General features: G+C 37.7%; 1 protein-coding gene across 11 annotated transcripts in view; it reads left to right on the forward strand.

Annotated features, from left to right (window-relative positions):
- The window catches only part of TCF12 (transcription factor 12), a 174,930-nt gene that overhangs the window by 105,172 nt on the left and 42,035 nt on the right, over positions 1-27,723 (forward strand). For 10 of the 11 annotated variants that reach the window (XM_054215476.1, XM_054215478.1, XM_054215480.1 and 7 more), the window contains 2 exons: positions 14,115-14,250; positions 17,270-17,322. In XM_054215476.1, coding sequence (XP_054071451.1) covers positions 14,115-14,250; positions 17,270-17,322 — 189 coding nt within the window. Of the gene's footprint in view, positions 1-14,114; positions 14,251-17,269; positions 17,323-25,165; positions 25,260-27,723 lie in introns of those variants that run through there. The other variant, XM_054215489.1, reaches the window with a different exon arrangement.

The raw sequence follows: 27,723 nt of genomic DNA on the forward strand, positions 1-27,723 counted from the left end.
TTAGTGGGTACAGATGAATTGAAAATACCCAACTTCTCCAAATACTCTCTAACCTGTTCTTCTCTTACCAAAGTTCTTTCCATGTGCCATTGGTGTAAATGGTGTTAATAACCTGGTGTGGATGTGTGATGAGTTTTAATTTTTACTTCCTATTAAGTTTACAGAGGGCTGGAATGAAAATTTTCAAGACCTCTGTAAACCAAAATGCTTCAGACTCTTACTGTCGCTTCTCACCTGTTACTGAAAAGGATCTTAAGCGCTGATTTGTATGGACTGTCAGCTACCTACAGGCTTTATATTTAGGCTGTAGGAGTTAAAATGTGATTGATTTTCATGTAGCTTAAAAATCTAAGCAACTTTAGGTAAAGGAATGTGATTCAGAGATAACATCTAGCCACAAGAATGTAAATATGGCCAGTTCACAAATATTTTACCAAACAAGTGCATACTTTCAGGTTTTATTCAGGCATTTTAAGCAAGCCAAGAAGGAGCATCCTAGAGTATAGCACTTTGTGCTGGGTCCATCCATGCAAATAAGTGTTGAACAAGGTAGTTGCGTTTGTCTTAAGCTGTGCTTTTTATGTTGTTTAGTGTTAATAAGGGTCATGGTGTATGTTTGTGTGCTACATTAAAACCTCTGCTTGTCTAGTTCTGAATCAAGTTCTGAATCCTCTTCCATTTTTTGCTTTATTTGTACTTTTTACTGCATGCGCTTTCTCATTCTGACAGATCTTCACTCCTTTCTGCACTTCATTCTGCACCTTTCCAACTCCTACTGCCTTTTCTTCTCCCCCATGTTCCATAGGGTATAGAGACTTGCAGAGGAGGTGGGAGGGGGGAAGGTGACCAATGGAGGTTTATGCAGAGCTGTTTTAGATGAACACCTAAAACTTTTACCCGGACAAAGAATTCACAGCTTTTAGAAGAAATGCAAAAACTATATTTTGCTATCAGACTGCAATGCAATGCTGCATGGCTTGACACAACGTCTCTATTTCTGTTTTTGAATTGGAGGAGGGGGGTGGTTTGTGATTTTTGTGGAGGATTTCACCATTTCTGTTGGCTGCATAATTGCAGATTTGTGAAGGGCATCTTTTCACAAATCTTAAATTAGATTTAGATTAAGTTTTCAGAAAGCTTCTTGTAATAAAAAAGGTTTTATTTACATTCGTGTAATTTAATACTGAAATCTGGAGTTTATGTAAAAGAAATGAGATTAGACTTCAGATATTGAATGTGTGACTCCCATTTCCAATGTCATCAAAAAGGTGCCCAGCTGTCACTGCACGTTGTTTTGACACGTCTGAGCTTGAAGAAAGCCAGGAATCCACACTATTTTCAAAGTGAAATGGAGATAAATGTGCAATATGCGTGTAGCTGTTAGACTAATTCTTCTAATGGTTTCAGTGGGTCTTCGCAGAAGCTAACTTTCTCCCGGTGAGCCTGTAAGTGCCCCGGCTAGTTGGCGACAGAGCGGGGATGCAAGTGCCTGTTCCCATGTGCCCGGCAAGGTCTCTCTCTCCCCACTGCCAGCGCTAGGCTGAAGCTTGTACGTTATTTGTCACTGTCCCCTTAATGTTCTGTTAATTCTAAACAATCATCCATGAAAAAGAGACATTATGGATTTTTTGACATGCGGAGATAACACGTGTACCCTCCCTTCATAATAATTTCAAGTCCGCATGCTATCCCATGTGCGAGAGGAGATAAAATCAAGTGCTAAATGTAATGGATGTTAGGCAAGAACTAAACAGGCGTTCACCAGTTTTTGTGTAAAGTGTAACCTTTCTATAAACAAACGTATCTTAATTTACTTTATTTTTCTAATTCTCTAATCTGTATGTTCTATATGATGATGGGACACTTTAAATGGTATAAAACACACTTAGAAAAAAGTTTAATTGATGATAAATCTGTAGAATATGTGAATGCTGGAAGGAGCTATGGATTATATTTATTAAATACATTTAACTTAGTCTGTGTAAAACTATATAATACTGCATAAAATATATACTACTCTATATAGTACATAATATATATACATATGCTACTATATATTGCATGCAGCATGAAATGTATAGTACTACACAGAGCATATGAAGAATTTATATGATACTGTGTATACTAGATATATTTTATTTAGTAGTGGCAGATGGATTTTTAACTCATTTCTGCTGCTGTTATTATAAGTTTTATGCCTGTTGGTAATAAATACAGCTGCTTCACAATCTTTATTTTTTGGATGAAGAAAAAAAATCCAATAGAAAGCTGGTCCATCAATGTTTCCAGTAATATTGCTACCCCAATTGCCCTTTGCTGGCCATCAGCTCTGCTATTGCTGTGAAGCTAATATGAGGTGACTCGTTTAGCAACATATTATTGCATCATTGCAGCATGATGTAAGGCACATCAGGCTTTATTGAATTAGACTGCATTTTGCAGTATGACAGTAACATTTTATGCACATTAGCACCATACTTAGTGCTCCTTATGGGAATATACTTCAAGTAAACATCTTAAGATATAATTTCAGACAACTTCTCAGGATTTACCAATTTCTTCTTTATCAGGAAACATAAAAGCTTCACTGGAATATCAAGACAGATGTACTTGCCTTTGTGCATCTTCAGAGCATGTTTTATGTTTCTTAAATTCCTTAATGTTTACTTAAATTCTTAAATGTATGCTGTTACTTGGGTAGTACCTTGGAGAAAAAATGAGCTGACTTCTCACTGTTTGTTACAGTAAGTTGGAACAAACTCATCCATCCATCTTCCGCCTTTGCTATGATTCAACACAGAAACATTCCCCTCATCTGGATGCCAGTCACAGAAAGCTAGATTTCTATATGCCTGACTCACTTGTGCTGAAAAATATTACAGGATTTGATTCAGTATAGGTATTGCACAACTGGAATTCATGCTCTTGGCCTTTTAGCAAAATTTTGTGACCTTTCTTTGTTTATTGACTTAAGAAAAAAATGTCTTCACAATTTAATGTGGAACTTTAGAGGTTTGCATCTTGTTGTCTGCAAATTTACCAATGTATTAAAGAAAACTTATAAGCATGAAAAACTGTATTTATTAGCTGTTACATCCTTCACAGACTAAAACGTTTGTTTTATTTTTTTGTGCAAAAAAAATTTTAAGTCGCTTCTTAACAAACCCCAAAAATGCCTTTAGCACCAATTTCTTGCCAATTTGACAGGTGATCACTTGGGCAAAAGAAGTGTTTGCAAGTGTATGTTACTTTGCCTTTGCATAGTCAGTAATTTGCCTCTTTCAAATTTAAAAAGACTTAGAAGCAGTTTGAGCAGAAGGCAAACCTAAAGAACAATCCTGCAGTGCTGGGGAAAGTGGTATCTCGGAGCGTGCTCTCTCTAACAGCTGTCTTGCAGGTTGGAGAAGCCTAATAAGAGTAGAACTCCAGAAATTTGAGTTGTCTGGGGAGAATATAAAAGCTTGCTCGTATCGTGCATAGGCAAAAATGGCAACTACTTTGTGTTCCTGGTGAGGTGGTGAGGAATGTGCAAGCAAGAGTGAAAACATGTATCCATAGTAGTGCTGAATAGAGAAAAATTAATAGAACTGAATAGCACCAACTTAAAATTATTTTTAATATGTTCATAAACTGTATAATCGTAAGATGTGTGTGTAGTATAATGGGGAAGACTAACTGATTTTATTTTTTTAGTAAAGCATCAGGTAACATTAGAAAGCTGGAAGAATAAGCATACAGACAAAAATGTGAATGTTAGGAGGTAAGAGTGTGTAAAAATGTATGTGGGAAGCAGAAATGAGATTTACTGACAAAAATGGAAAAGCAAAGAACAGTATGAAAAATGAAGTTTGAAATACATGTTTTGTAAGTGGCAAGCATGAAAGAAATGAGTGATTGTGAATAGTGGGATGGAGTAGTGTTTTAGTGGTGTCTGACAGCTGAGATGTTACTTAAAATGCGTGAGTCAAAAAAGAAAAAGGTATTTGTAGCACATCACAATTTAAAACTTGGTTGTTCTCTAAATGTGTATGAAAGCTTCCAAACAAGCCTTTGTCGATCTGCAGGCGTAGCCCCCGAATAGCAGCGTGGCAGCATGGCTCAGCAGTTGCTGCTAGGATGCTATGCAAAGTTTTTAACAATTCGTTACGTTACTACTAGACACTCCTTTACTATGGCATTATATGTCAAAGAACAGTGAGCACTAGACATCTTGCTGGAAGATGAAAGAAGTAATGGACAACTGTGTCGAGCAAAGATATTTGGTGTTTCTTTGCAGGGCCACTGACTACTTCGTAGTTTCTTCTTGGGTAACCTGAAGTCTGCCTGAGGTTTGCATTTGCAAGCCCTCTTGCACACATTCAGCGTTCTGCAGTTTTCATTTCTTCCTCTAGGAATTCTGTTCGTATCCTGAAACTTTTTTTCATTGCTTGTCTCTTAAGACGTCTATCCCTACTTGCCTTCCTTGAGAGAAATAATTAGACAGTTATTCTGTGTTGAGGATGTGCCATCTGCTCCTATGATATTGTAGTGTTATTGAAAAGATATTTTTTTTTTATTTAAAAAAGGCAACCAATGAAAGGTTTTAAATTAATGGAAATATGTAAATAGCTTGTCTCAGGAATGACTGGAAATAGGCATATTTAGACCACACCTAGGTGGTAGACAGTAGAGGAAATAATATTGTGGCAAAAGGGGTGGCAGAGTGTGATAATTCTCTCTGAAGAATGTTAGGCTAAACCTTGTATCTAGCGCGTCTCACATCCCTTCAGGCTTGCTTTGTTTGATTAAACTTCCAGGTTCTGAAATTGGATCTTTTAAAAAATAATAATAAAAAGTACATAGATACAGAATATACACTTCAATGTAATTGTGTACAATAAGGAAAAATATGCATACTTTAAACATGACGATTATAAAAGAGCATAGGTGCTATAGAGGGGCTACCATTTTGTAGTTTTTAGAAAAAATTTAGAATCTATGTTGGTGCTAATAAAAGATGTCAGATTACATCAGTCATGGACCCACGTGGGTGGGGTTTTTTTTTTTTTGTCGTTTGTTTTAACTAATGTATCTATTAAACAGCAACAAGCAAGCTCTTCCTGCTCGTTGCTGGCAGTGTGTTTGAAGATGCTTTAGATGGATTTTTCCAATGAAAGAAAAATACTTTATATTCTGGACCTTTCTTACCTGTGGATCCTTAGAAAAGACTACGAGCAGTGGCACCAGTTGCTTGTCTTCCTTCGTCACATAGTTTTAGTAACAATATAAAGAACATCATGTCTGTTCAAATCCAAGTAATACTGACTTATGGAAGTATAAAAAATTTTAAAGCTTGTACATGTGTGGGGGTTTTAATACCAATATAACTTTAAAGCTGATAAACTGATTTTATTTTGTAAATTTTCTCTTTTTAATCTCCTCTTCTGTGACACCTTTGATATCAGGTGTCTCCCCAAAGCAGATTTTTACAGCTGAGCTATCAATCTCTAAGAAAGGCGGTTTCTGAAGGAAAGGGCTGACACAATGTTAACTGAAGCAGTGACTCTGGATCCTGCCAGCTGATGCCATCTTAAAAGGTCGAGATGGTGAGAGGGATGTATAGTTTAAGGGCAGATGGAATGTCCAAATTTGAGTTTATTTTGCTTCATTTTACTTTTCAAGTAAAATCAAGCACTACTAACTTTCTCTTGATTATGATTTATTAGAAGTGAATTACTTCTTGTGCTATTGGGAAAAATATCTCCTGTCTCTCAGCAGATAAGGATTCTGCAGAACCTTTTTAGAAAGTAAAAATGCACTGAGCATAGGCAAGATTTCTTTTTCCAGAGCTGGAGGTGACCACCTGAAGTTAATCAGGGAAGACATTCCCCCCGGAATGAAGCGGGTAGCAGGTGTTAGGAATTAGTTATAGTTGGGGGAGGGATGCTATTTATAAAAGGGGAGCAGTTCTGCAAGGAATCGTTTTGAATGTCTTAAGCAGACGAACTGTTACTTGTCTTTGCCCTTCTATTTCTCACGCTATTTAGGGTTGGTAAATTTTCTTGCCTCCTTTTAATTTTTGTGTTTGATTGTAGTTAAGATAATGAATATCTTGTAAATCAATATATATATATAGTATCTTAACATGTTGCTGCATAAGGAAGTAAAAAGCATCTCTTACACCATGGAGTGCAGATACAGTTTCTTTGGCCAATTACTGTTTGTCTCCAGCTAATCATACTGCTTCAGAGAGGGGTGCTTCTCAGTTATGAATTTATGGTATTGTTGGAGGATGGGAAAAAGATTACCTCAGTTCTCTTCTCCCAGCCATACCTGTCTGAATGAGCTGGATTGCCCTGTGGGTTTTCATGAAGTGTTTATTCCTTTTGTCTAGAACTAGTCTAGTGTGTTGAGCCCCCATTTACCTTCCTTTCGTACTTCACAGGGAGAGAAAGGCCCTTCCCAAACTCTACCGTGATTACTGCTCTCAAGATGAGTACGGGCCCTGAGTGGACTTGGGAAGGGGGAAATGAGAGTGGTGGAAGCAGCCTGTTACCTCATGTTTGCTGCCTGGGGTGGGGCAGGAGGGTCTGTAGCCTGAGCAGGCGGGCAGTGGACGGAGAGAGGCACAAGGCAGATTTGCTATTTTCATTCCTCTTCCATGGAGCTAAACCATCTGACATGCATTGGTTTCAGTTGTGTTGTGGAGTGCTTTTCAAGATGCTTGTGCTCCTGATGGCACAGATTTCTGAAGAGCAGGGAGAGGAGGATAACATTTATTAAGGGGAGGAGATTGTAGCCTTAGATATTTACTGGGCTTCTCTACCCATTTACTGGCACCCTAGTATTGGACTGAGCTTTCATTTGACCGTATATGAAACATACGGTCCTCCGTATTAAGTCCTAACTGTTATCTGGTTGCTATATGAATGATAGTTTTTGATCCCTCATTATGTTATGCATTTTCTGACTTGGTGCTTAAAGTGAGTTAGATTTTTTTCTCTTGGTTGTGTGAGAGAGGAGATTCACGGCTTCCGTACCATATACGTGAAGCATTCTACTAAAGGTCTGAAATCTTTCGAAATCATTTTGCTGAAGACGCAGAGGGGGAAACAGATGCAAGGATAGTTTGAGCTTTATAATATCTTTTATAGTCTGACTTCTGTAAATAAGATTCAGCGTAAAATCTTTTATTATAATGTTGACTTCTCATGCTCATATCTTGTAATCATAGAGAAAAGCAGGAAGGCTGGTACTGAAAAATTAAAAAGTAGATGAATAACCCCTCAGCTGCTTCTCTTCTGACATTCTGCAGTTCTTCACAAACCTTCTGCTTTTGTATAATCACAGTAAGGAAGCTGTTCAAATTACTGTTTTCATAATGTAGCGAAAAGATTCAAAGGCAAAGGGAGGGGAGCCTGACCTGTAATCACAATGCTTAGTAATGCCTTCCTAGAATTCAGTCAGCAACGCAAAAATACCTTGCCCGGGGGGATGAGCAAAGACAAGCTGAGCCAGCATAACCCCGGGGATTGGACACCAACATCAGCAGGGTGCCGCTTCTAGAAGCCTAAGAGAGAATTTGTAGCCTTGCCAATATGCGGTATCAGTGCAGGGAAACCACTAGTGCAAAAGAGAAGGAAGGGACTCGTTCAGAATATCCGTATTAATCGGGTGCTTTAAAGCCATTTAGATACAAAATGTTTCCTTCCCTTCGCCTTTAATCTTTACTCCTCCCGCTGCTTAAAAAAAATGTATCTGGAATTCTGAATAAGCTTCTTCCTTCTCCTTCCTCTGTCCCTGTGCTCAGTCTCAGTCTATTTACACATAAACAGAATTATCCCTAGTAGCAGATTCTGCTTAGGTATACACATTGAATAAGCTGCTCATGGTGATCCGGAAAAGCTTTGGTGTAAAAAGAGAATATATTGATACATTGATATTTTTCAGCATTAACATTAATTGGGAAGACAGTAAAAGTAAATGTCTGTTATTTTGTTTATGATGTTTCATCGCTGGTATTTAGTACCCTAGGTAGCTGTTTTTTACTCCAGTGAGCTAGATTAGCCTGATTACACTGGCAGGATGCAGTTGATGGATGACTGTCATTATCTTCTCAAACCTGCATGATACTTTAGGTATAGGAGATGATAATTAAATTTTCAAGAGACTACATTGAGATTATAAGATCTGAGTATTTTTTTTTTTTTTAAATGAGGAATATGTTTGCAATTATCAGCATGTTGTTAGAGGATCCTCTCCTGAGATGTTTTATTAGCAACCCCTGATTTCCTTTAAATTGATCAAGGAAGAATGCTCAAGTTATCATATAACACTTTAGATGTTGTTTTGGTTTTTTAATTCTGGTACGTTCCTCCTCCTGAAACAGACCAAAAATGTATCTGATCAGATCTATTGGTAATGGCTTGAACATGTACAGGTTAGCACAATATATTTAATGAAACCTTGTTTGAGACAAAACACTAGAGAGGATCATAATTAATGCCTCATTTTCTGCCAGTTGCTATTGATTACTCATTCAGGGTCCCTTTGTTCTCAAAATGGTAACACTGTATTTCACATTACTATTTGATGATATTCTCAGGATGAGATTCTTTAACAACATGCTGATAATTGCAAACATATCTCTAGAATTTAAATTTAAAATGAATTTACATCATATGTCAGTGTTTTTCCAAATTCAGCTCCTATTTTGGAGTGCATATTCATTATAGTTTCCAAAGAGTAGCGAGTTGAGTGAAGTGAAATTCAACACTTTATATCTTGGTTATATTTCTGGTTAAACTGCGTTACATGGAACTCAGGTGAATGGTCTTTTTGCATCCCAGACCTCTGTACTGTCCTAGTATCTCAGAGAGCAATTATTTGTGAATGTTTTAATTTTGTGCTAGGTTTTCCTTTGGAGTCACAGTAACGACACACATGGTGTAGGCCGGGGCGTTTTACAAGTTTAGCAGAGTTTGACTTCTCCATTTTGTTACATTCATTTGAACTAGCTCATGCAAATTGTCAGGTTTAGCTAGAAGGCGAGACATGTGAAATACTAAGACACATTATACACATCCTTTAAGTCATCCAGATGGCTCACTGAATAAAGAGACACGTACATGAAACTGTTGCTCTGCCAGTGCAGCATTTCAAGTTTATAGTAGGAGAAGGACTGCACTTACTATCTGCTCTACCTAGTTCTGAGAAATGGAGAAAGGCCGAGTCAGTTTGTCCGTGACTATGTGGTGGGATAATGGAGGGATATGATTGAGATGAGCGCTATTGCGCTACTTTACTCCTATAAAATAATGTATCTAAACTCCCAATTTTTGACTAAACACTTCAGTACTTAAAAAAAATAAACAAATTGTAGACAGTTTTCCTGCCTTAAATAGGGACAGCCTGACTACTGGGACTCAAAGCATAAACTTTTTGGAAAGGAAGCTAATGCAAAAAACCTAGGAAAAATAAAAGGAAAAATAAAATCTAGTTGACTAGTTCATTGGGGGGGGTGGTTTCAAGATTGAAGTTTGCAGTTGGTAGGTTGCAGCTCTCGTTTTACTGCCAAAGCAGCCTGCCTTATTATGCCAGCACAATGGCCCTATCATAATCAGTTGCATATAATGGACTAATGCTTTTATTCTCAACCATATTATTCTTTTGATAGAAAATAATGAATAATGTAAAGGCACACAGTTGTATTTGGATGAAACTGTTGCATAGTTTGGCGATGGCTACACTAGGAAAATTGGACTTCTTCAAGTGTTTGCTAATACATTTGCATTTAAAAAGTGAACGGAGTTTAGATCAAGAAGCACAAGGCTAATTGCCTGTAACAAATACATTTTTGAAAAGGTAGAACCTTATATACGATAGTGTAGTGTATGGAGCGTGTTTGTTAAAAACGTCTGTGAATTTTGCAGGATATCTTGGCTTTCCTATCTACATGTAGCCTAAATGTGGGAGAGCTGCGAGGAATATCACAGAAGGACATCTGTAGGCCTTTACTTGTCCACATTTCATTTTTTTTATATCAAAGTAAGAAAATCAAAGACATGTTTACCAACATATTAGAATTCTGCTGGCCGATCTCCTAGAAGTTCATTGATGGCAGAGCAGTATTTTGGCATCAAATTGGGATGCTGAAGATTCATAGAGTTGGGCTGGGGAAAAGCAAACTTCCAAAGTAGTCAAAGTCTTTCTTACCTTTATGCTCAAATTCTTTGAACGAATCAATTTTAAAACCATTTTAAAATATGTTGAGTAAGGAGCCTTTTTGGCTTTTTTTTTTATCTCGGGCATATCGTTTTGATATAAGCATATGGTTGATTAGCTTGTTAGTTTGAGGGGAAGCTAACTTTGTGTGTACGTGAGTGCGGCTCCTATAGGCTTATTTGTTTTCTGTGACAAAGATGCATAAATACACCCCCCCATATGTAGATATGAGTCTTTTCCCCCCGCCTCACCCTCGCAGTGTTTGAATAGATGACTGCCCTGTGCTTCATTTTTATTGGAATAGTTTTTAAGGAAAGGCTCCCTTTAAAGCATCTGTCTAGATAGCAGCCCTTGTAAAAGCCTTTAGTTTTTGGGTCAGGCCACACTATTTCCCCTGGGGCCATCAAAACTGTTTCTTGGTTTTGCTGAAGGGGAAATATTTGAAAAGTAAAGCAGTCATGTTTACCTCTTTTTTTTTTTTTTTTTTTTTTTTTTCTTCCCCCGTTCTCTTTGGAATCAGGCTTGCTGTGCTCTTAGTTGATTGTAATAAAAGCCTTTTTTTATTTTGTTTTCTTTCTTTTTTTTTAGGTTGTTTATTGAACACACACTCTTTAGGGAAAATATTGCTTTAAATAAATTCTTGTTTATCTTGAACCTGGAAATATACCTTATAAAATACAGAGGCAAATTTTTAAGGGTGATGCCTGTTTATTTATAACAGTAACGCAGACAGGACTCGGCAGCGTTCAGGAGAATAACCAGTCATTGATTATTCTTTAGTAATTGGATCCGTGCTTGGCAGATGAGGTTCGGAGCGAGCAGGAACATTCTCTGTGGAGAATGCCGTAAACTATGTCTGTAAGCGATCCGCCTCTGTGCAGGGACCTCGGGCACTTACTCAGGAGAAGCTCGGGGCTGATAATACAAAGCTTTTTTTGCTATCCTCAGTGGTATTTTTGTATTCCTTTCTTTATCAGATGCCCTTAGGAAAGGATCAGTCCTAATCAATATTGCTTCTCAATTGGTTCAGACAGGCAGAAAAATCAATAAGCTGAACTAATGACATCTCTTTTTTTGTTGTTGTTTTTAGAAGACTGAGGAACAATTCTAAAATTTTAAACAGATGCTTCGTTTGATTGTGGGAATGGTAGAAGAGGGTTGTGTGTTTTGGGGGTTTCACACCCCACACCCCTCTCCCTTTTTTTTTTAATTAAAAAATTCTTACCCAAACACAATATAGATCAGGAAACGTTTAGAGTGTGTTGCATAGCTTGAGACTTACTGGGGATGTGTTATTTTACCTATACATTTACGTTATGTTGTTGTAGTAGCCATGCTGCTTTGAAATTCAGGGTCCAATGAAAATGTCAAGAACTGGAATGCTTAGGACAAAAGTGGGGTGGCAAATGTCATGAGGTAGAGGTTGGAGGTTAAGTCTGGAAAAGATGTAGCCACATGTCATTTGGAATGGCTTGGTAGAAGTGAATTTAAGAGGTTTTACTGGGTGGGTTGGGTATTTTTGTCATCTGCCCTCCCTCCCCCTTAATGACTAGAAGAACAGAGGGACTAAGAACCCTCCCACCCCTTGTTCTGGAGGTGTCTGGATGGATCCCACAGCATATCCAAAATCACTGCCAATGATCAGAAGGAGATGCTGGGGGGAGCAGGGGTTGTCCTTAAGGTGAATGGGAGGTAGTTCCTAATTGTGTTTGACAGCTGCTCTGGGCGAGCAGGAACTGGAGCAGACGGCCTCCAGAGGTTCCCTGCCAGCCTCAGTCCTTTTGGGATGCTGTGAGTGGGACCTTGCTTTGGCTGCTTGAACTGACAATGATCACAATGCTCCCTCCCTTCCCCATGGGCTGTGCAAAGAAGTTCGGAAAGAAATCCCGGGTATGCTTGGGCTGAAGGTCAAGTCTTGAGCTGAGTGCAAGAACTGGTTTCGTTGCTTTTTTTGGACAGCGTTGGTTTGGAGGAACTGCTCTTCACAAAACATTGCCCAAGTTCCTGCACAGCATCCACCACTAAAACTCTCATAAATGTTTAGAATATCATCTTTGCTAAATTCAGGTTTACATTGAGTAAACCAGATATTCTGATAATCAACGTTTTCTGCAAAACAATACACTCTTAACTGTTTGTCAAAGACAGAATTAGCAAATCTTGAAACAGTCTGCAAGCAGATTTTTTTCCCCTCATGTATTTTCTGTGTGCTTTTTTTAAAGATCACCTCAATCATGAGGGTGTCTCATTTCAATATGAATTTTATATTAACAATTCTAATTTAAAGACTATTTTATTAGAAGAATGAAGAAATTGAGTTGAGGGGAAACTTTTTATTTTTATGCCTTAACATTTTTAATCATTATTAACTTTGTTCTTCAGACTGTGTGATATATTTGTAAGAAATAGTTAACGCTTCTGGACCCTCCTTTAGTTTGTAACGGAGCATCTCTTTCACATCCCACTCTTTTCAATTAAAATACAAGATTTTTCATGCTCAAATTAGTCATCAGACAAGTAAAAGACAGAAATTTCGGGAGTGATATGATACAAAATCACTTATCTGGAGAAATGTACTTGAGGTTGTTGCTTATTTTATATATAGTCTGTAATTTTTTCTGAACTCTGGATTTTCTGCTAATCCCAGTGCATTGCAGGTTAGAAGGGATGCACTGCCTTACTGAGAGCCACGTGAGTTAGCCTCACCTTTCACGAGTCATCACACCAAAAGAACCAGCTTGAATGATAGAATGTAATCCAAAAAACACGTTTGTTTATGAATGCATCATCTGACCATTGAAACGTTGGCACCATTTGGATGTAGGCAAAACCGAGCTGCTGTCCTGCCAGCCAACAGCGTGCACTACCTGCTTTGTAAGGGGAAGACCGCACTAGGTGATGACCGAGGATGGAGAAATCACATCACTTGTTTCTGAAGGCTGCTGGTTCCACGGTGACCTTAAAACACTGTCTGATTTTGCAGATATTAAAAGCCAAAGTGTCTTTAGCGATGTGTAAGGCAGAGTGGACGCTGCTGTCTGAGGAAAGCTGTGTGCAAAGCCAGGAGCAAAGTGGCGGTGAATGCATTTTTCCTGCCTGCTCGCATTGTGTTTTCTGTACAAACAGTTCTGGGGGTTTCACTCCACACCCGGGGATTTGCAGACTAAAACAAGGCTCAGCATAGAATCAACCGTGGAAAAATGATGTTCTTATAAATCGCCAACGTTCATTTCAGTTTCACAGAAGAAATCCAAGTAACGTGAGGCCAAACAACATATAACACACTTGTTAAGTGTTTAGAATGTTTTTATATTTACTGCATGGAAAGGGAATAAAAAGGGTAGGGTTCAACTACATTGTTGGCTTGAAGTTTTTAAAATGTCATAATTTTTTATGTTCTGTGCATTAATCTAATCTGTTATCTCTTTTGTCTGTGTCTGATTTTTTTTTATAATTATTCCATGTTTTTATGAATGTAATAGAAGTCTGGATTTCTAAGTATGTGCTAAAACCTAATGTCACGCTATAAACTCTTAGCAGTTTTTATCAATTATGTTTATACTGTGTAATAGAAGAGGTGTTACACTGCAAACTAAACAAAGTATTATGACTTTTGTTTGGAAATTAAGTATGAATTGATTCTTTCAGATGTTTTAAACTGAAATGGTCATGGTTTTTTGGAGGCTCACAGACAAACTTGCTCTGCCTGTCTGAATTATACTATAGTGTAGTGTCTGAATACTAGTTCTAAAAAGTCAACATTTTTCTGAACTCTAAGACCTTCACTGAAAGCTCAGTAAATTCCTATAAATGCCAGGAGCAGTATGTGTGGTTAATAGTTTGTTAGCCTGGTGTATTAACAGCTGGCTTACTATAGAGCTTAATTTTACTTTTCTCTGGATGTTTTGCAGTCCAGTCTGCTTCGGTCAGATATGGGGCTTGGAAGTCCAGGTCAGCTGTCATCCTCGGGAAAACCTGGAACACCCTACTACCCGTTTTCTGGCACAAATCAGCGCCGAAGACCACTTCATGACTCACCAGCTCTTGGTGAGTAATACAGACAGTTTTTAAACTTTTGTTCATGATGCATTTCTGCAGACTTTATTATTTTCTTTGACAGTTCATTTTATATACTGGAGACTGGACTGTACTGAGCCATTCAAATTACAGCAAACTGCTATGTTAGAGACGAAATGGAATTACTAACGTTTTCTTTGAGATGCTAGTTTGAATTCAATGTTGGTCAGTATTGCTTATAAAACAAACAAGAAACTCCAATAAACCCCTTAATTGCAAAAGCAATAATGACAGATGGATAGGAGCTGATGACCAGCTGAGTGCCCTTAACCCATGCCATCATTAACTCCTGGAAATGCCTGACCCTGAGGTCATTACCATTATTTAGAAGGGGAAAGACACAAAGGGGAAACAATTATCCTTTTATATGCTAAAAGTAACTTTATTCAGGGCAATATATAGTTCATTGTAATTGGTTCAACATGCCTTTAAAGTTCTTAGCAATTGGATACTAGTAGTTTATCCTAAAATCAAACTACCTTGCAAAATATGCAGGCAGGAATTTGCTTAATTGTTATAATCCTATGACAATATTAATATTTTATTCTGGAGATACTTTGAGATAAATGGAGTTTTCCTGCTCTGTTGTAGGCAGCGGTGGTAATATTTCATAGCTGTAAAGATTTTCTATTGAATTAGGGACTCGAGAATGAGCCAGCTGTTGTATCGTTTCTGCTATAAGACCATCCTGAATAATTGGGTGTGCAAGTTTTAAAATTTTTTTTTGATACAAAAAGAGAGACTGTAACCTGATATTTTAGTTTAAAAGCTCCATATTTCAATGTTAACATGTTATGTCATCAGGATTACCCTAGTTATATGCTTATTTTTTTAATGCCCCTCATTCTGTATAGCACTTCTATTCCATAATAAAATCTTGTTTGTTGGAACCATATAACTTCAACTGTACTTTAGCCAAAAAAAGATTTCATCAAATGCAAATTGTTTCCTGAAGTAACGTTAGTATAAACTAGAACTGCAAACTCCTTGGGCATTAAAATAGTCCTGAACGTGCTTGAAATTGTTTTTTAAATCTTTAATTATAAAAATACGACTTTGAAACTTTACCTATATGTTTGTGGGGGTATATATGTATGTATTTTAAAATACCATTTTTGTATAACTTTTTAACCTGCTGTCAAGACAAATGCTGTTTAATCTGGGGTTGTCTGTCTGTACCAATGTTTTTGTAAGCATTCGTGTTCCTCAGAATATGAGAATCTAAATGCAGAAGTTCTTCAGATCTGTTTCAGAAAAAGAACAGTCTGAGGAAAGTTCAGTTGACACTGTTTGCTGCTTGGAAGGGTGTTTGAACTTTAATAGAGAAGAGTTGGGTTTTAAAATAATAATGATGATGTTTTAGCCCCAGTTGAATCAGTTTTAGTGAGAAGCTACTATTATAGTTCCCTGCTATGGTTTTGAGTAAGAGGGGGCTGTTAGAGCATGACTTGGGTACTGGCCAGAGGGATGCTGATATGGGCAGAAAGGTTCTGGTATGAAACAGTCATTGAGGGAGAGTCCTAAATGAGATTGTCTAATTTCTATTATTTACTTGAATATGTGATTAAATTAGCTTCTTGTGCAAGCTATATAGAGTTGGGTAAGTTCCAGATATTACTAATTTAAACAAAGTGAAGCTAAGTGTGGTGTTTTCTGAGTGGTGCTACTGTTTATTTTTTTTCTTTGAAAGAGAAGTTCAAGGGGTATAAACCTGTTCAAACTGGTAACAGTGTGATATTCCTCTTTCTGTCGTGGCTGTGTCTGGGGGACTGTGACATGGGACAGGGCAGGTGGTGGTTACAAATCTATGGAAAAGTTTTTTCCAGAAATGCCAGGAAAAGCTCACCTTCACCTTTATCTTGACTCTTGTTTCCAATGGCTTGAGAAAGTATGCCTGAAATATTTGTATTTTTTTTTAATGGACTGGTTAAATGTTACAAAACCACTGTCTGCGAACTTAAAGCAAAGTCAAATTATGGCCATTTTAGCCCCAAGAAGGAATTGCCTGACCAGGATTTTAACAAACTCTATTTAACTCTGCTACTAAAGTTCCTTGAAACCAACCAGTGTTTCTTTCCAGGAACCTCAAATGCTGTGTAAACATCTCTTCCAGAAGTCCTTTCATTTTCTTTTCAAACATGCCCTATGGGGAATGATGAGAGTAAAGATATCCAGCAGATATTCTCACTTTATCTCACCTTTATCTTGTCATATCATATAATAAAATTGTGATTAAAAGTTCTGAGTGAAAATAGAAAAATAGGAATTCTGTATTTTAATTGAAGACTCAATCAGTTAACTATAGAACTGGTAGTCTTCCCAGATACTCCTCTTACAGAACATCAGTTAACTTCTAATTTGCATGCATACTGTTGAGATTAATTTTATTAGCAGCTGACTAAACTGGTTCAGATTCTTGATTTAGGTAGTGAAATTGCTGGGTACTTTTGTGATGTTACAATAGTTATTGGTGGAAGGAAGCAGGTATCATACCTCCAACTTTACTATTACATGAAATTTGAGTTCTGTTGCCTTAAGAAAAGTAATTAGGTCATTAGATTTGCTGTTTATTTACTAACCTTGGTATAGTCTAAAAGCAATAGAAACTTACATCATGTTAGTATTTTTAGACTATAAATCTTACTTTTGACATGTCATAAATTCCTTTTTGATAGTTCTGTCTTTACTCTGAAGTGCAGAAAGGGAAAGCATTTCTCTTGTCAGTCCCATTTTCCTCCTTATATATCTCAAAATCTTACTTTGTTCCTTAGCAAGTGTATAGGAGCATTTTAGGAATGACTCCTTTTCTTATATTTAAGCATATTCTTGTATTGATGTGAAAGACAAATCTCATTGGCACAGAATAAAAAATGCATGAAACTGGAAAATAAGAAATCTATTGTGGAAAGAAAAAACTGTATAGCGTACTATTTATTCTTTTTCATCTGTAATGTAGATACTTGATGAAATGTTGTTTTTCTGTGTACAGATCCTCTACAGACAAAGAAAGTAAGAAAGGTGCCCCCTGGTTTGCCTTCTTCTGTAAGTACTACATTTTTTACTCGTAGTAAACTAATCGAGCTCAAACTGCACTCTCTTTACCTGACGTACGTACAGATTACTTAACTTGAGCATTAGGAAGGCGACCCGTTGGACGTGAACAGCTAGGCTAGGTAATTGGGAGTGGGTATGGAGGACTAAATCCACATTTGATGTGGAATTTTTAGGTTTCATAGCAGTGATTTGTAGCTTGCTCATGTGCTCCTACCCACTTGTCCCTGTCATTTGAATTCCTCTCTTGGGAAGAGAGCTGGGCCAGGAGCTGTCAAAGAAGATCTCCTGTACAGGTCTTTTGATGTTTAATTAGTCATTATGTTGCTGAACAGGAGGACAGACAGAGATTAATAGCTGAGAATCTTAGAAATTTACATTTGTAATAATCCCAGTGGAGCTGAAGACATTAAGATTCGGAGGACATGTACAGCTCAGCTTGCCTCAGTAGGACTGAGGTTATTAATATGCATAAATCACCAAGTCAGATGTTCATTGTGAAGCCCTGGTGGATTTTAAAGCCTTCATTAAGCCTTTCCTAACTTCAGCCTAGCATCAGGAAAGCTTTCAAGCAACTAGTTTGTTGATCCCTCTTTGCTTGAAAATTTATCCTTCGAGAATAAAGGGCTTTGATGAAAAAGGTTGGAAGGGTTTTGGTGGAAAAATCATTAATGGCTGTGATAATCTAATGCTATAGGGGTGTTTTGTGGTATTAAATATGCTTTATTCTTAAAAGGAAGAAAATTGTTTGTAAACGAATCTGCATTTGAAAATCCACGTGAAGGGGGAAAATCCCCAGTGAAGCACAGGATGGAATTATTCCCCCTGGGCCAAACGTGCCGGCGGGGGGCTCAGGGGTTGCTCCGCCGCCTTGCGGGGTCCGTCCCTTTGTTGTGGAAATGGTGTGGGGCTCTCGGTGGCCGCCCCGGGCGCAGGTGCGCTGGGGCTTGGTCATAACTCGGGGCCAGCTCAGCTAAATAGAACACGCCGCGCAAGCAACGGGAATATCGCTGTAGCAAAATGGGTCGGATCTGGTTGTTTTGTAGTCAGTCCTGAAGTACGGGTGGTGTCTTCTGATCCTCCCATCTCCCCCGTTCTCTCCTGCCTCTCTCTCCCTCCCCCTGTTCACGGTGAGATATGTTTATACGCAGAAGCCGGGCTCTGAAATGCTCTTTTTCCAGCAGTAGGTGCAGATGGAGCTGGGACAGCGCGGGCTGCCCGGGGCAGCTGTGCTCTGAACCTGCACCTACCTGGGAGCCAGGGCTGCAGCTGCAGGCACTCTGAAAAGCTTCTGCTTGCATAAGCACTTGGGCCCCACTAGAGGCTGAATAGCTGCTTGATAAACAAAATGAACACAATGCCTCAAATCATTATTCCCGAGGCCAGGAATATTCTTCTTCTTCCTTCCCCCCCTCCCCCCTTTTTTTTTCCCCCCTTCAGCAGCAGCTAAAAATAGTTTGGCAATTTACATTTTAACAGTTGCGTGTTATGTAGGGTGGCTTTACAGTCTAGCAGATGATTTCTGCTAGATTAACAAAAATATATTTAAAATGTCAGAGAAGCTAAAACACATAGCAGTGCAATTTTCACGTAATTTATTACTGTAATTCTAGGCGAGTAATAAAGCTTACATTACATGTTTAATATTTAGTAGCGTCAGCCAGGTAAAGAGATCATTTTAGCGAATGAAAAATTTCTCTCATTTCTCTTACTAGGCTTTAATTTTAAGAAGCAGTATTTTTCAAATGGTTTTTATTTAATTCTTCTGTGAGAAGAGTGGAGACAACAAAATGCTGATCAATTGGATTTGTATTAACGTTATATCAATCTGTGCAATAAAGTACAGTTCCTGTGAAGAATCAATGATTGTGATGCTGTAATTTTTAAGTACCATTTCGCTGTATTTCAGTGCTTTCAGTGCTGAATAGAGCCTTGAAGTAAAATGATGTATTACGAAAAAAAAGTGATATGAGATGCTTTGTGTTTGGAAGATGACACAAAACTAGATTTCACTGAGCATCATAGGAAGTTTAAATTGATGCGTAGATAATTATGCAAGTGTTGTCTTTACTTTAAATGTATCTTGGTAAGATGTCAGAATGTATTGTGGGAAAGATAAAAATTGTTTTAGCTAATAGGTAGTGCAGAGAAGTTTAATTACAATATGGACAGTCACAAGAAAGATGATACTTAATGTATCTTACAAATCTGTGGGGATTTTTTTAAAATTTTTCAGTTCCTAAAAGATTTTCTGCGATGTTTTTTTGTTAGTATAGGGCTACCATGTCAATGGATACTCAAGTCATTTAATTTCCTAGATAACCGTAACTTATAACAATCTTTTTAAGAAATAATTAAAGAAAAAAATCTTCTTTTTCGCTTGGATTTCTATGGTATTTTCTGAAATTACTTGCTTTGAGGTTTATCTTTCTTCATGTGTTTTTATCAGGGCCTAAAGTAAAAATAGTTACAGAGAAAAGTGCTAATGAACTGTTTAGTTACTTTCTGGAATGGACCTCAATCTGAACTTGTCCTTTTACTGTAAAAATTAAATGCACCAGGCAAATGCATTTTTAAGTTTTCCTGTTGTAAATTGCTAAGTGGTGAGTCATTGCCCAAAACATTCTGAATGTTGACACGCAAGCATTTATGTTAAACTACAACTACTAAATTTAAAGCCTTGTAGGGAGGATTAAAAACTAAAAAGACAGTGGTTTATTTTTTCTCACTGTTAGCTCAAGCCAGGCTTGAGTGAACAGAAAGATTATGATGTGCCGTTTATATTATAGCAGCAGGGGGAAAAAACACTGTTCAGTGAGTTACGTTATCTTCAGAGATTCAGAACGGCTGTATTTCTGAGACTTTTTCTGGTTGTAGGAGTTACCTTAGCTAAGCCAAGAAATTAATAACATCATGTGACTGGAAACCAGTTGTAGCTAATCGCTGGAGCTGCGTTGGGAAGAGCAGGGCATCAGGGTTTTCAGGGAGCTCTTCATTCCGCAGAGGGAGAAAAAGAAAAGTACGGCTCACTTGGAAACACGCAGGCAGATCACCATCTAATTATGGATGGGCTATGAGCAGAAACATACTGTTTACACGTGTAGTCAGAAAAGATCTCAAATTAATATTTATGGTTAGTACCATAATCAGTGGTTATCATGCAGTCATAATTCTGAGAAAAATAATGTGAATATCTGTCATCGTTCTTTTGCCATTTAATTAGTTTCATATCAAAGAAATAACCTGAAATACATCATGTCTGTTGATTATTTTTTTTGTAACAGAAAATCAGCTGTGCCACACAGACGCAAATATCTGTTTTCTGTGTAGTGCCATTTCTGATAAATATTTTAAGTATTTTAGACTTTCCACAGTACCTGAGACTATCAGTTAATACTGAACTTTAGATTGCCACTTATTAAGTGAGAGATTGTGAAATTAATGTTTTCATTTAATACAATTTATAGCTTGATTATAGGGGTTCCTCATATATCACCCTCTATAGTATGTGTATAGTCATGGGTGCTAATTTATTGCAAGAATTTTTTATGAAACAAAGCTAGAGAAAACTTGGTTTGCATGCAAAGAACTACGTCCCAAACATTTCAGGTGCTTTTCTTTTTGATATCATGTGAGTCAAAATGTTAAGACTGAGCTTGAGAAGTATATTTCAAGAGATGTCTCGTAAAGATACCAATAGCACCACAAGAAAAATAATGGATCTTACTGCTCTCTGTGCTCCCTCCTTCCTCCACCCCTCCCAAAGGGTAAAAGGAGATTATTTGCAATGGTGGAGTGGAAATGATCCAGTCCTCTGTTTATCTGAAACCCAGTTTTTGAGACTTTAAACTGTATTAAGAATAACATAACATTCACCATGTTGAGTGGATTTCCTTTAGAGAATGTTCCTCAATGTTGGCAAGTTCAGTGTGCATTGAGGTAGCCTGGTGTAAAGCACCATCCTTGGAATACTTTTAGGAAGTCTGTGGCTCTGAAGAAAAACTTCAGAGCATCCTGGGTAGATATTTTGTGTGATGTTTAACTGACTGAACTTGTGTTTAACCAACTTCTAGTGGAACACTTTTTTTCGCTGAGATTTGTTCCCACTGGCCAGCAATGGTGTGAAAATGTAAAAAGCAGCACGTAGTTTGCTCAGCGCTGTTCTGAATTGCCTTGCGCAGTCAAGTGGTACGTTCAACTGTCACTTGCCTTTAGTATCTGACACTCTCCAAGACAGCAGTAACTCGCCTGACCCTTGCCTCTGATGCTGTGCTGTGTTTCAGAACTCAATTTTAAATAACAAAACCGACCAAAGAAATCCTTACAGATAATGCAACACAGAACTTGCAATTTCTTCTTCATGACTCCATCTTCCATCTTTCTTTCTTCTGCTTTATGCTCATTCTTTGGCACCTGATCCAAGGGATAGAGTTTTCAGGGACTTGCTCTATACTCCTTTTTAAGCACCACGTTCATCTGTGAGCTTGAACAAAATGCAATTATATAAACCATCCAAACTCTAAATTATGTTACAAATCAAGTAAAAGTGTTTCTCTGAGATTTTATGTTTATTAAGAAAAAGACGTGGTTTTCTTGATAGATTATTGCAGTTTTTTTAAAAGTGGCCTTTATTTGAAATCTGTCTGAAAAGAGCGGTAAGTAGCATCCCACCGCTCTTTGTCATATGAGAACATTTAGCGGTCACTAAACAACTAAGCAGTGGCTTGCAAAGTCCTGCTGTGAGAGTTCACATCGAGTTCTGGATGAATTAGGGTGAAAGTACTTAAGTAACCCTCCCTTAATAGCGTTGTGTTTTTTTAATTGCAATCAGATCATTTTTCCAAACAAACTATCCTGACATCTGACTGATGAACTATTGTGAGGTTGTTTAATTGGGAGATCATCTCTGAAAATCCTGCATATACAGATATGAGGGATATATAATGATGTCAGACTATTTCTCTGTGTTTGGATTTACTGGAGATACTTTATTTGTGAAGTTTTCACAACCTATCAAAATGAGCGTATTAGATGCTCTTAAATTAGAGTGTGGATCTCCATAAAAGAACCTTAAATCTCTGCATAGTTCTCAAACTGTTAATCTGAAAAAATAACGACTTGTGTAATTTAGGGAGAAGTTATATGGAATTGCTGCAACTCCTGCTTTACCTCAAAGATTAATGTGTCCAATACCATAAATTAGTGTCGTGTTTTACAGCAATAGATAAGGATTTACAGCAATAAATAAGATAATTTGAACACTATTTCTTAATATCTTTTGCTTGCTAATACTTGTGGGTTTGGTGGGAAGGCTGTGGGACTCCGCAACGTAGGCTGGGAAGGCAGAGCAGCGTTGTGTTGCTGGGTTTGGTGTGCTCTTGGACCGGGAGGTTTCCTTCCCCAGATCTTGGGCAGGTCGCTTCACCGTTTGTCCGGAACGGGCAATACAAAAATGCTTGCTTTTTCAAAAGAATGGTACTGAAATTAAAGCACAGCATAACCTTTAAATGAAATTTCAGATGAAGACCGTGTATTTACACACTGAAGCAAAGACGGAATTAAATTGTCTCTTGTTTTAGTGCCACAGAGTCTCTTGTGATGTCAAGACTTATAAAGAAAGCAAGTTGTACAGTTCTGGAGATTTAGTTATGGGATTTCATACCATTTGCACTGATAGCTAGGATTAGCTGTCAGCATTTTTTCTTTCTGTAGGGAAGTAGTAGGTGGATTCCTAATGGTGGATGACAGAAGGATTGCTCGTTTGGCTTTTGAGAGCTCACTCGGCTTCATTTCCAAAAGAATTTTTCCAAGCAGCAAGTTGGAGTACAGAAGAAGAGGGGAGATGCAAGGGAATGTACGCTGAGGAACACCCGGCTCTCTGCATTTTGACATGCAATCTCCTAAAGTGTCTCTGACACAGAATTATTTAATACATTCAAAAAGTGTGTGTGTATGGCTGTCCTAGGCTGGGCTCAGGTTTTGACTATGGAGCCACCTACAGGGAGATCACCCCAGTGCAGGGGCAGCTGCCTGGTTTGGTGAGGGGAGAAAGTGAAAAATACACTGTTGTTCAGTAATGAAATAAAAGTTAAATGATACTAAGGTTGGACCAGCAGAGGGACCCCTTAATCACTTTTTAATTTTTCAAATAAATTTTCTTGGCCATATTGAGTTGATGTGAAAAGATTGGTAATGCAGGTAGTCCTCTGCAAATTTCAGTAACACAGCCTTGCTAATTCATTTCAGGTTTTAAAAGTCTTGTAAGGTCTATAGATTTTTAGATTGTGTAGGTTTTTGGCACATTTCGGGATGATGATTATCTGGCTTCTGCAGGGATAATTTGTTGCCTCAGGATAATAAACATGTTTGTTTACTTTTTAATGTAGATATGGGTAGTGAAGACCTTCATATAAAGGCTTTCCTTTCAATCCGTAAGCGCTTAATATTTTCAGCAAAATAATAAAACTTGCTGAAATTGAGCAATATCCCATCAAAAGTTGTATTTGAAAGATTTTGAAACAAGTTTTAAAACCTCCTCAAATTGTTTTGTACTTGATTCTGAAGAACGTGATATACAGCACTTTCTTCCTCATTCTTTCCATTTTAGTATTTATGTAAAAACTTAAACATCTGATATTCAATATTATTTGGAAAATTACTGAAAAGGAAACTTTCTAGCTGAAGTTTCCAATAAAAAAAAATTTTATTTTTTCACTCATATCTGTCATAGGTAACTGGAGGTAGTTTGGGGGAGGGGGGGGGGACGGGACCTGGGGCAAAACAAATGGAGAAAAAAAAAAAACACCAACCCAAGACCCCAATCAACAATAAAAAACCCAACAGCTGTCCCCCAACCCTCCCCCAAACCTTGTAATGTTGCTAGGTAAAAGTCATGGATAATAATTAATATCAATTTTCTATTTCTATCCTTTCAAACTGTCCCCTCTTCCCTGTTTATAGTAATATGAATGTGATATTAAAGACAAACCTTTTCAACAGCAAAAACAGCAAAGTATTTTAGCTCTTGTGTAGATGAGTAAATTAATTTGCTTAAAACATCTTCCTTTGGATATTGAGAGGGTTTTGCCTATCAAATTTGGTCCACTGGGTTATTTAAAATTGTTTTCCACACAAATAGTCTGCTCTGTCTCCGCTGAGCAGCGTACTTGGTGGTTGGTTAACAACAGGCTAGACTTCCGGGATTTTAAAATAAATTAACATTTATTTAACTAATGAAATAAATAGAGGACATATAATAAATGATGTGTTTTCCCCTTAAAAGAGCCAGGTTTGCTTCTTAAGGCTTGAAATCATACCTATGCTGACGGCTGCGTTACGTGTGACGTTCAAGGCATCCTTTATCAAGGATCCTAACTCTGGCCTTGCTGTAGTTAATCACCATAAATGTTTGGGTTTAAAATAAGTTATACTGGCAGTTACTATGTATATCTTAATTAGCAACAGGTTGTTCAGTATTGGACTAACTTTCTATGAATTTGTCTTTTATCATCTACATCCCCATTCCTTGCCTTTATTTCCATTGGTGTCTGTCTCTCCTGTTCAGGGTCTAGTTTTCTTAGAACTAGTAAGAACTTAATCGCTCGTGAAACTTCTGTCCCTCTGTCAAATGTGGTTGAAGTTGATAAGTTCCGACCTTGGACAGAGCGGGGAGGAAGGGAGGGACCTCTAGGGCAGTTGTCTTTGCCTTATTTCCAAAGAGAGCAGGCTAACCTAGCCTCTAAGAAATTAAATGGAAATTAGTAAGAACAATAGAATTGGTATTTCTATCAAAAGCAGGCCTGGGCTCTTACCAAGTTACCATATTTTCAGCAGGATTGAAGCCCACTCTCCACAAGGAAACTTGTGATGCTTGGGTTTACCCTTCACAGGTGCTTTTGTTGGTGAAAAAGGAACTTTCATTTCTAGTGGTACGTAATCCATTGTAGAAGTTTTTGTTTCTTGTTCTGTCTGAATAGACCCATTTAAAATAATAAAACTGTGATTAAAAGCAATAACGTTTTTAAAGTATTTTGCTATTTCTGTCTTGTGGAATACATTTGACCAGAGGATGGCTCCCATCCCTTGAGACAGTTACATAATTATCTTTCAGATGGTCTAATTTGCAGTGATCTGGAGAAATTATGTTTATTTTTTATAAATTTAAATGATGGGTTACATATGCTTATTGTGGTTTTGCTCTGTGGCTCTGACAAGTCGGACAAAAACGTATTCCACAGAAAAGTGTGTTTTCGGGAGAACATGCGGTTCATTCATAAAATCTCTCGGTGTTAAAACGGTCTTGGAAAATATTCTGCTACAGGTAGCTTGGTTTATTATTAGGTCAGTATTTCACTCTGCATCAGCTTTCATAATCTCTTTACATACTTTAGGAACAGGCAGTTTATTGTTTTTGACACACAGTACAGGGTCATGAGTGGAAACAATTCGGGCTACAAAGTGCATGTCAGTTCAGTGCTCCTCTGCTGACGGCATGTCTGTCTGAAATCAAGTTTAAAAAATTGGCCCTGTCTCCAGCTGACTTGTTTTGTCAGGCTGAGTCATAAGATTAACCCTTGACTTGTCACCAAGGAAAAATGGAGTAAACAACTGTACCCGGTACAGTATCGCTGATCCAGCTATGATTCATTGCACTGTAACATGATTCTCTTAAGAAAACAAATTTCGGAGCAGCTGTTGCTTGTCTTAAACAGGGATTATAAAAATTGCAACCATAAAACAAAACCTCACTTTGGACCTCAGGAGCTTGTGGAATAGTTATCTGGGAGTAGGTCCTGCAAATACAGACTTATTGGGAACATCATTGGAAATTTTTGATCAGTCTTTCAAATTCTCCCATTTCAGGTTTATTTTTCATCTGTTCTGGTGAAAGTAAACTTCTGTGGGGTTAAAGTCTGATATGCTTGATGGAATTATGGTCTGATCCTGTAAGGTGAATTCATGTAGCAAATGTCCTGTGAGAAACAATGGGTTTGTACAGTAAGCATAGAGCAGATAGTGATAAATTTCAAGTATTGTACGCTAAGATTTTATTCCCACCAATGTAACTGAGGCTAGGATAACTAATTCCCTGTTTGGTAAAAATGAAATTGTTATCCTTTTGATTTGTGGGGGAGTAACTCGGGAGCAAATTCGTTTGACTCATTATGGAGGTACCAGTCTTTAAACCAGTTTGTCTACAAACAGCATCTGCAGTGGCGTTACTCAGTTTTATTGATCGATTGTTGCTGTTGTCTTACCCATGTAATAGTGAACAACGTCAGTGATTTCCTGATAAGTGTTAATTGTGTTAGTAAATATTACCTATATATTTTTCTTTACAGTTGCTCTGTACAAGTATAGGGCAGTTGTAGTGTGGGGAAGCCCCTCTCCCCCAATGCTACGTGGTAGTTAGTTTTTTCTCCTGTATGTTTGAACATTATCTCCAATTGCTTCTAATTACGGCTGGATAATGCTTACTATTTGAGAGGGGGCTTGATCATACTCTTCATCTCAAATACAACTATTTTGAAAGTTGTGCGTGTCATGTGTTCATGGAGGGGCAGTAGCTATTACAACTATGTTGATGATAGTCTTTACTTCAAAGAATCAACTCCAGTTACCCTGGAAGTATTTTTAATGATTTAAAAGTTTGTGTGCTTGAATTATTCCAGAAAAAAAGGGTTCTCTTACTTCTTCAGCTCTTGTAAGCTGAAAGCACTATTTCCAGTGTTTAGGGTATTTTTTCTAAGTTGTACATTAGTCTGAATTAGTGATTTTAATCTAGCGTGCCATGAGAAGTAGCCCATGCAAAGATGGAAAGATCTTTTAGCAGATCTCATCTGTAGAGTCCTGAATGTTAGTGAGAAACTTTAAGGAATGACAGTTAGCTGCAAATCAAAGCTTCTTACAGACTCTCTGGGGACTGAAATGGGTCTGTGTGGTCCCTGGGGGAAGAAGGGAGCCGCAAGTCACTCTGCAGGCCTGGCCATTTAATAGTCTTAAGTACAGTGATGTTCTTTTTTGTAGCTGCTGTTATGCCTTTTGTATTGGAGAAGAGTTCAGTTCAGATATCGTTAGCTTTACCGTGTTGTTAAATAGTTCTGGATATGTAGTTTGACTTGCAGTAAAAATGCAAGTGTTTTAGCTGATGTAAACTTCAGGATGTGTTTGCCAGCGTACTCTGAGCAGAGTAGTCTCCTAATGGACTGGAAGAGTTCTCTGAAAAAGCATTTGAAGCTGGAGGTGTGAATATTTCTTGTCGGTATGTTCTGTACGTTTACAGACACTACAGTAGTTACCTCCTGAGATAATGGACAGCATGCAGAAGATGCACTAAGATTTTTGTCTGACTATGGTATTCTACTGTAGTCAATTTGTCACCCTAGCGGGTCT

The sequence above is a fragment of the Rissa tridactyla genome, chromosome 9 (assembly GCF_028500815.1).
Source record: "Rissa tridactyla isolate bRisTri1 chromosome 9, bRisTri1.patW.cur.20221130, whole genome shotgun sequence".
NCBI lineage: Eukaryota > Metazoa > Chordata > Aves > Charadriiformes > Laridae > Rissa > Rissa tridactyla.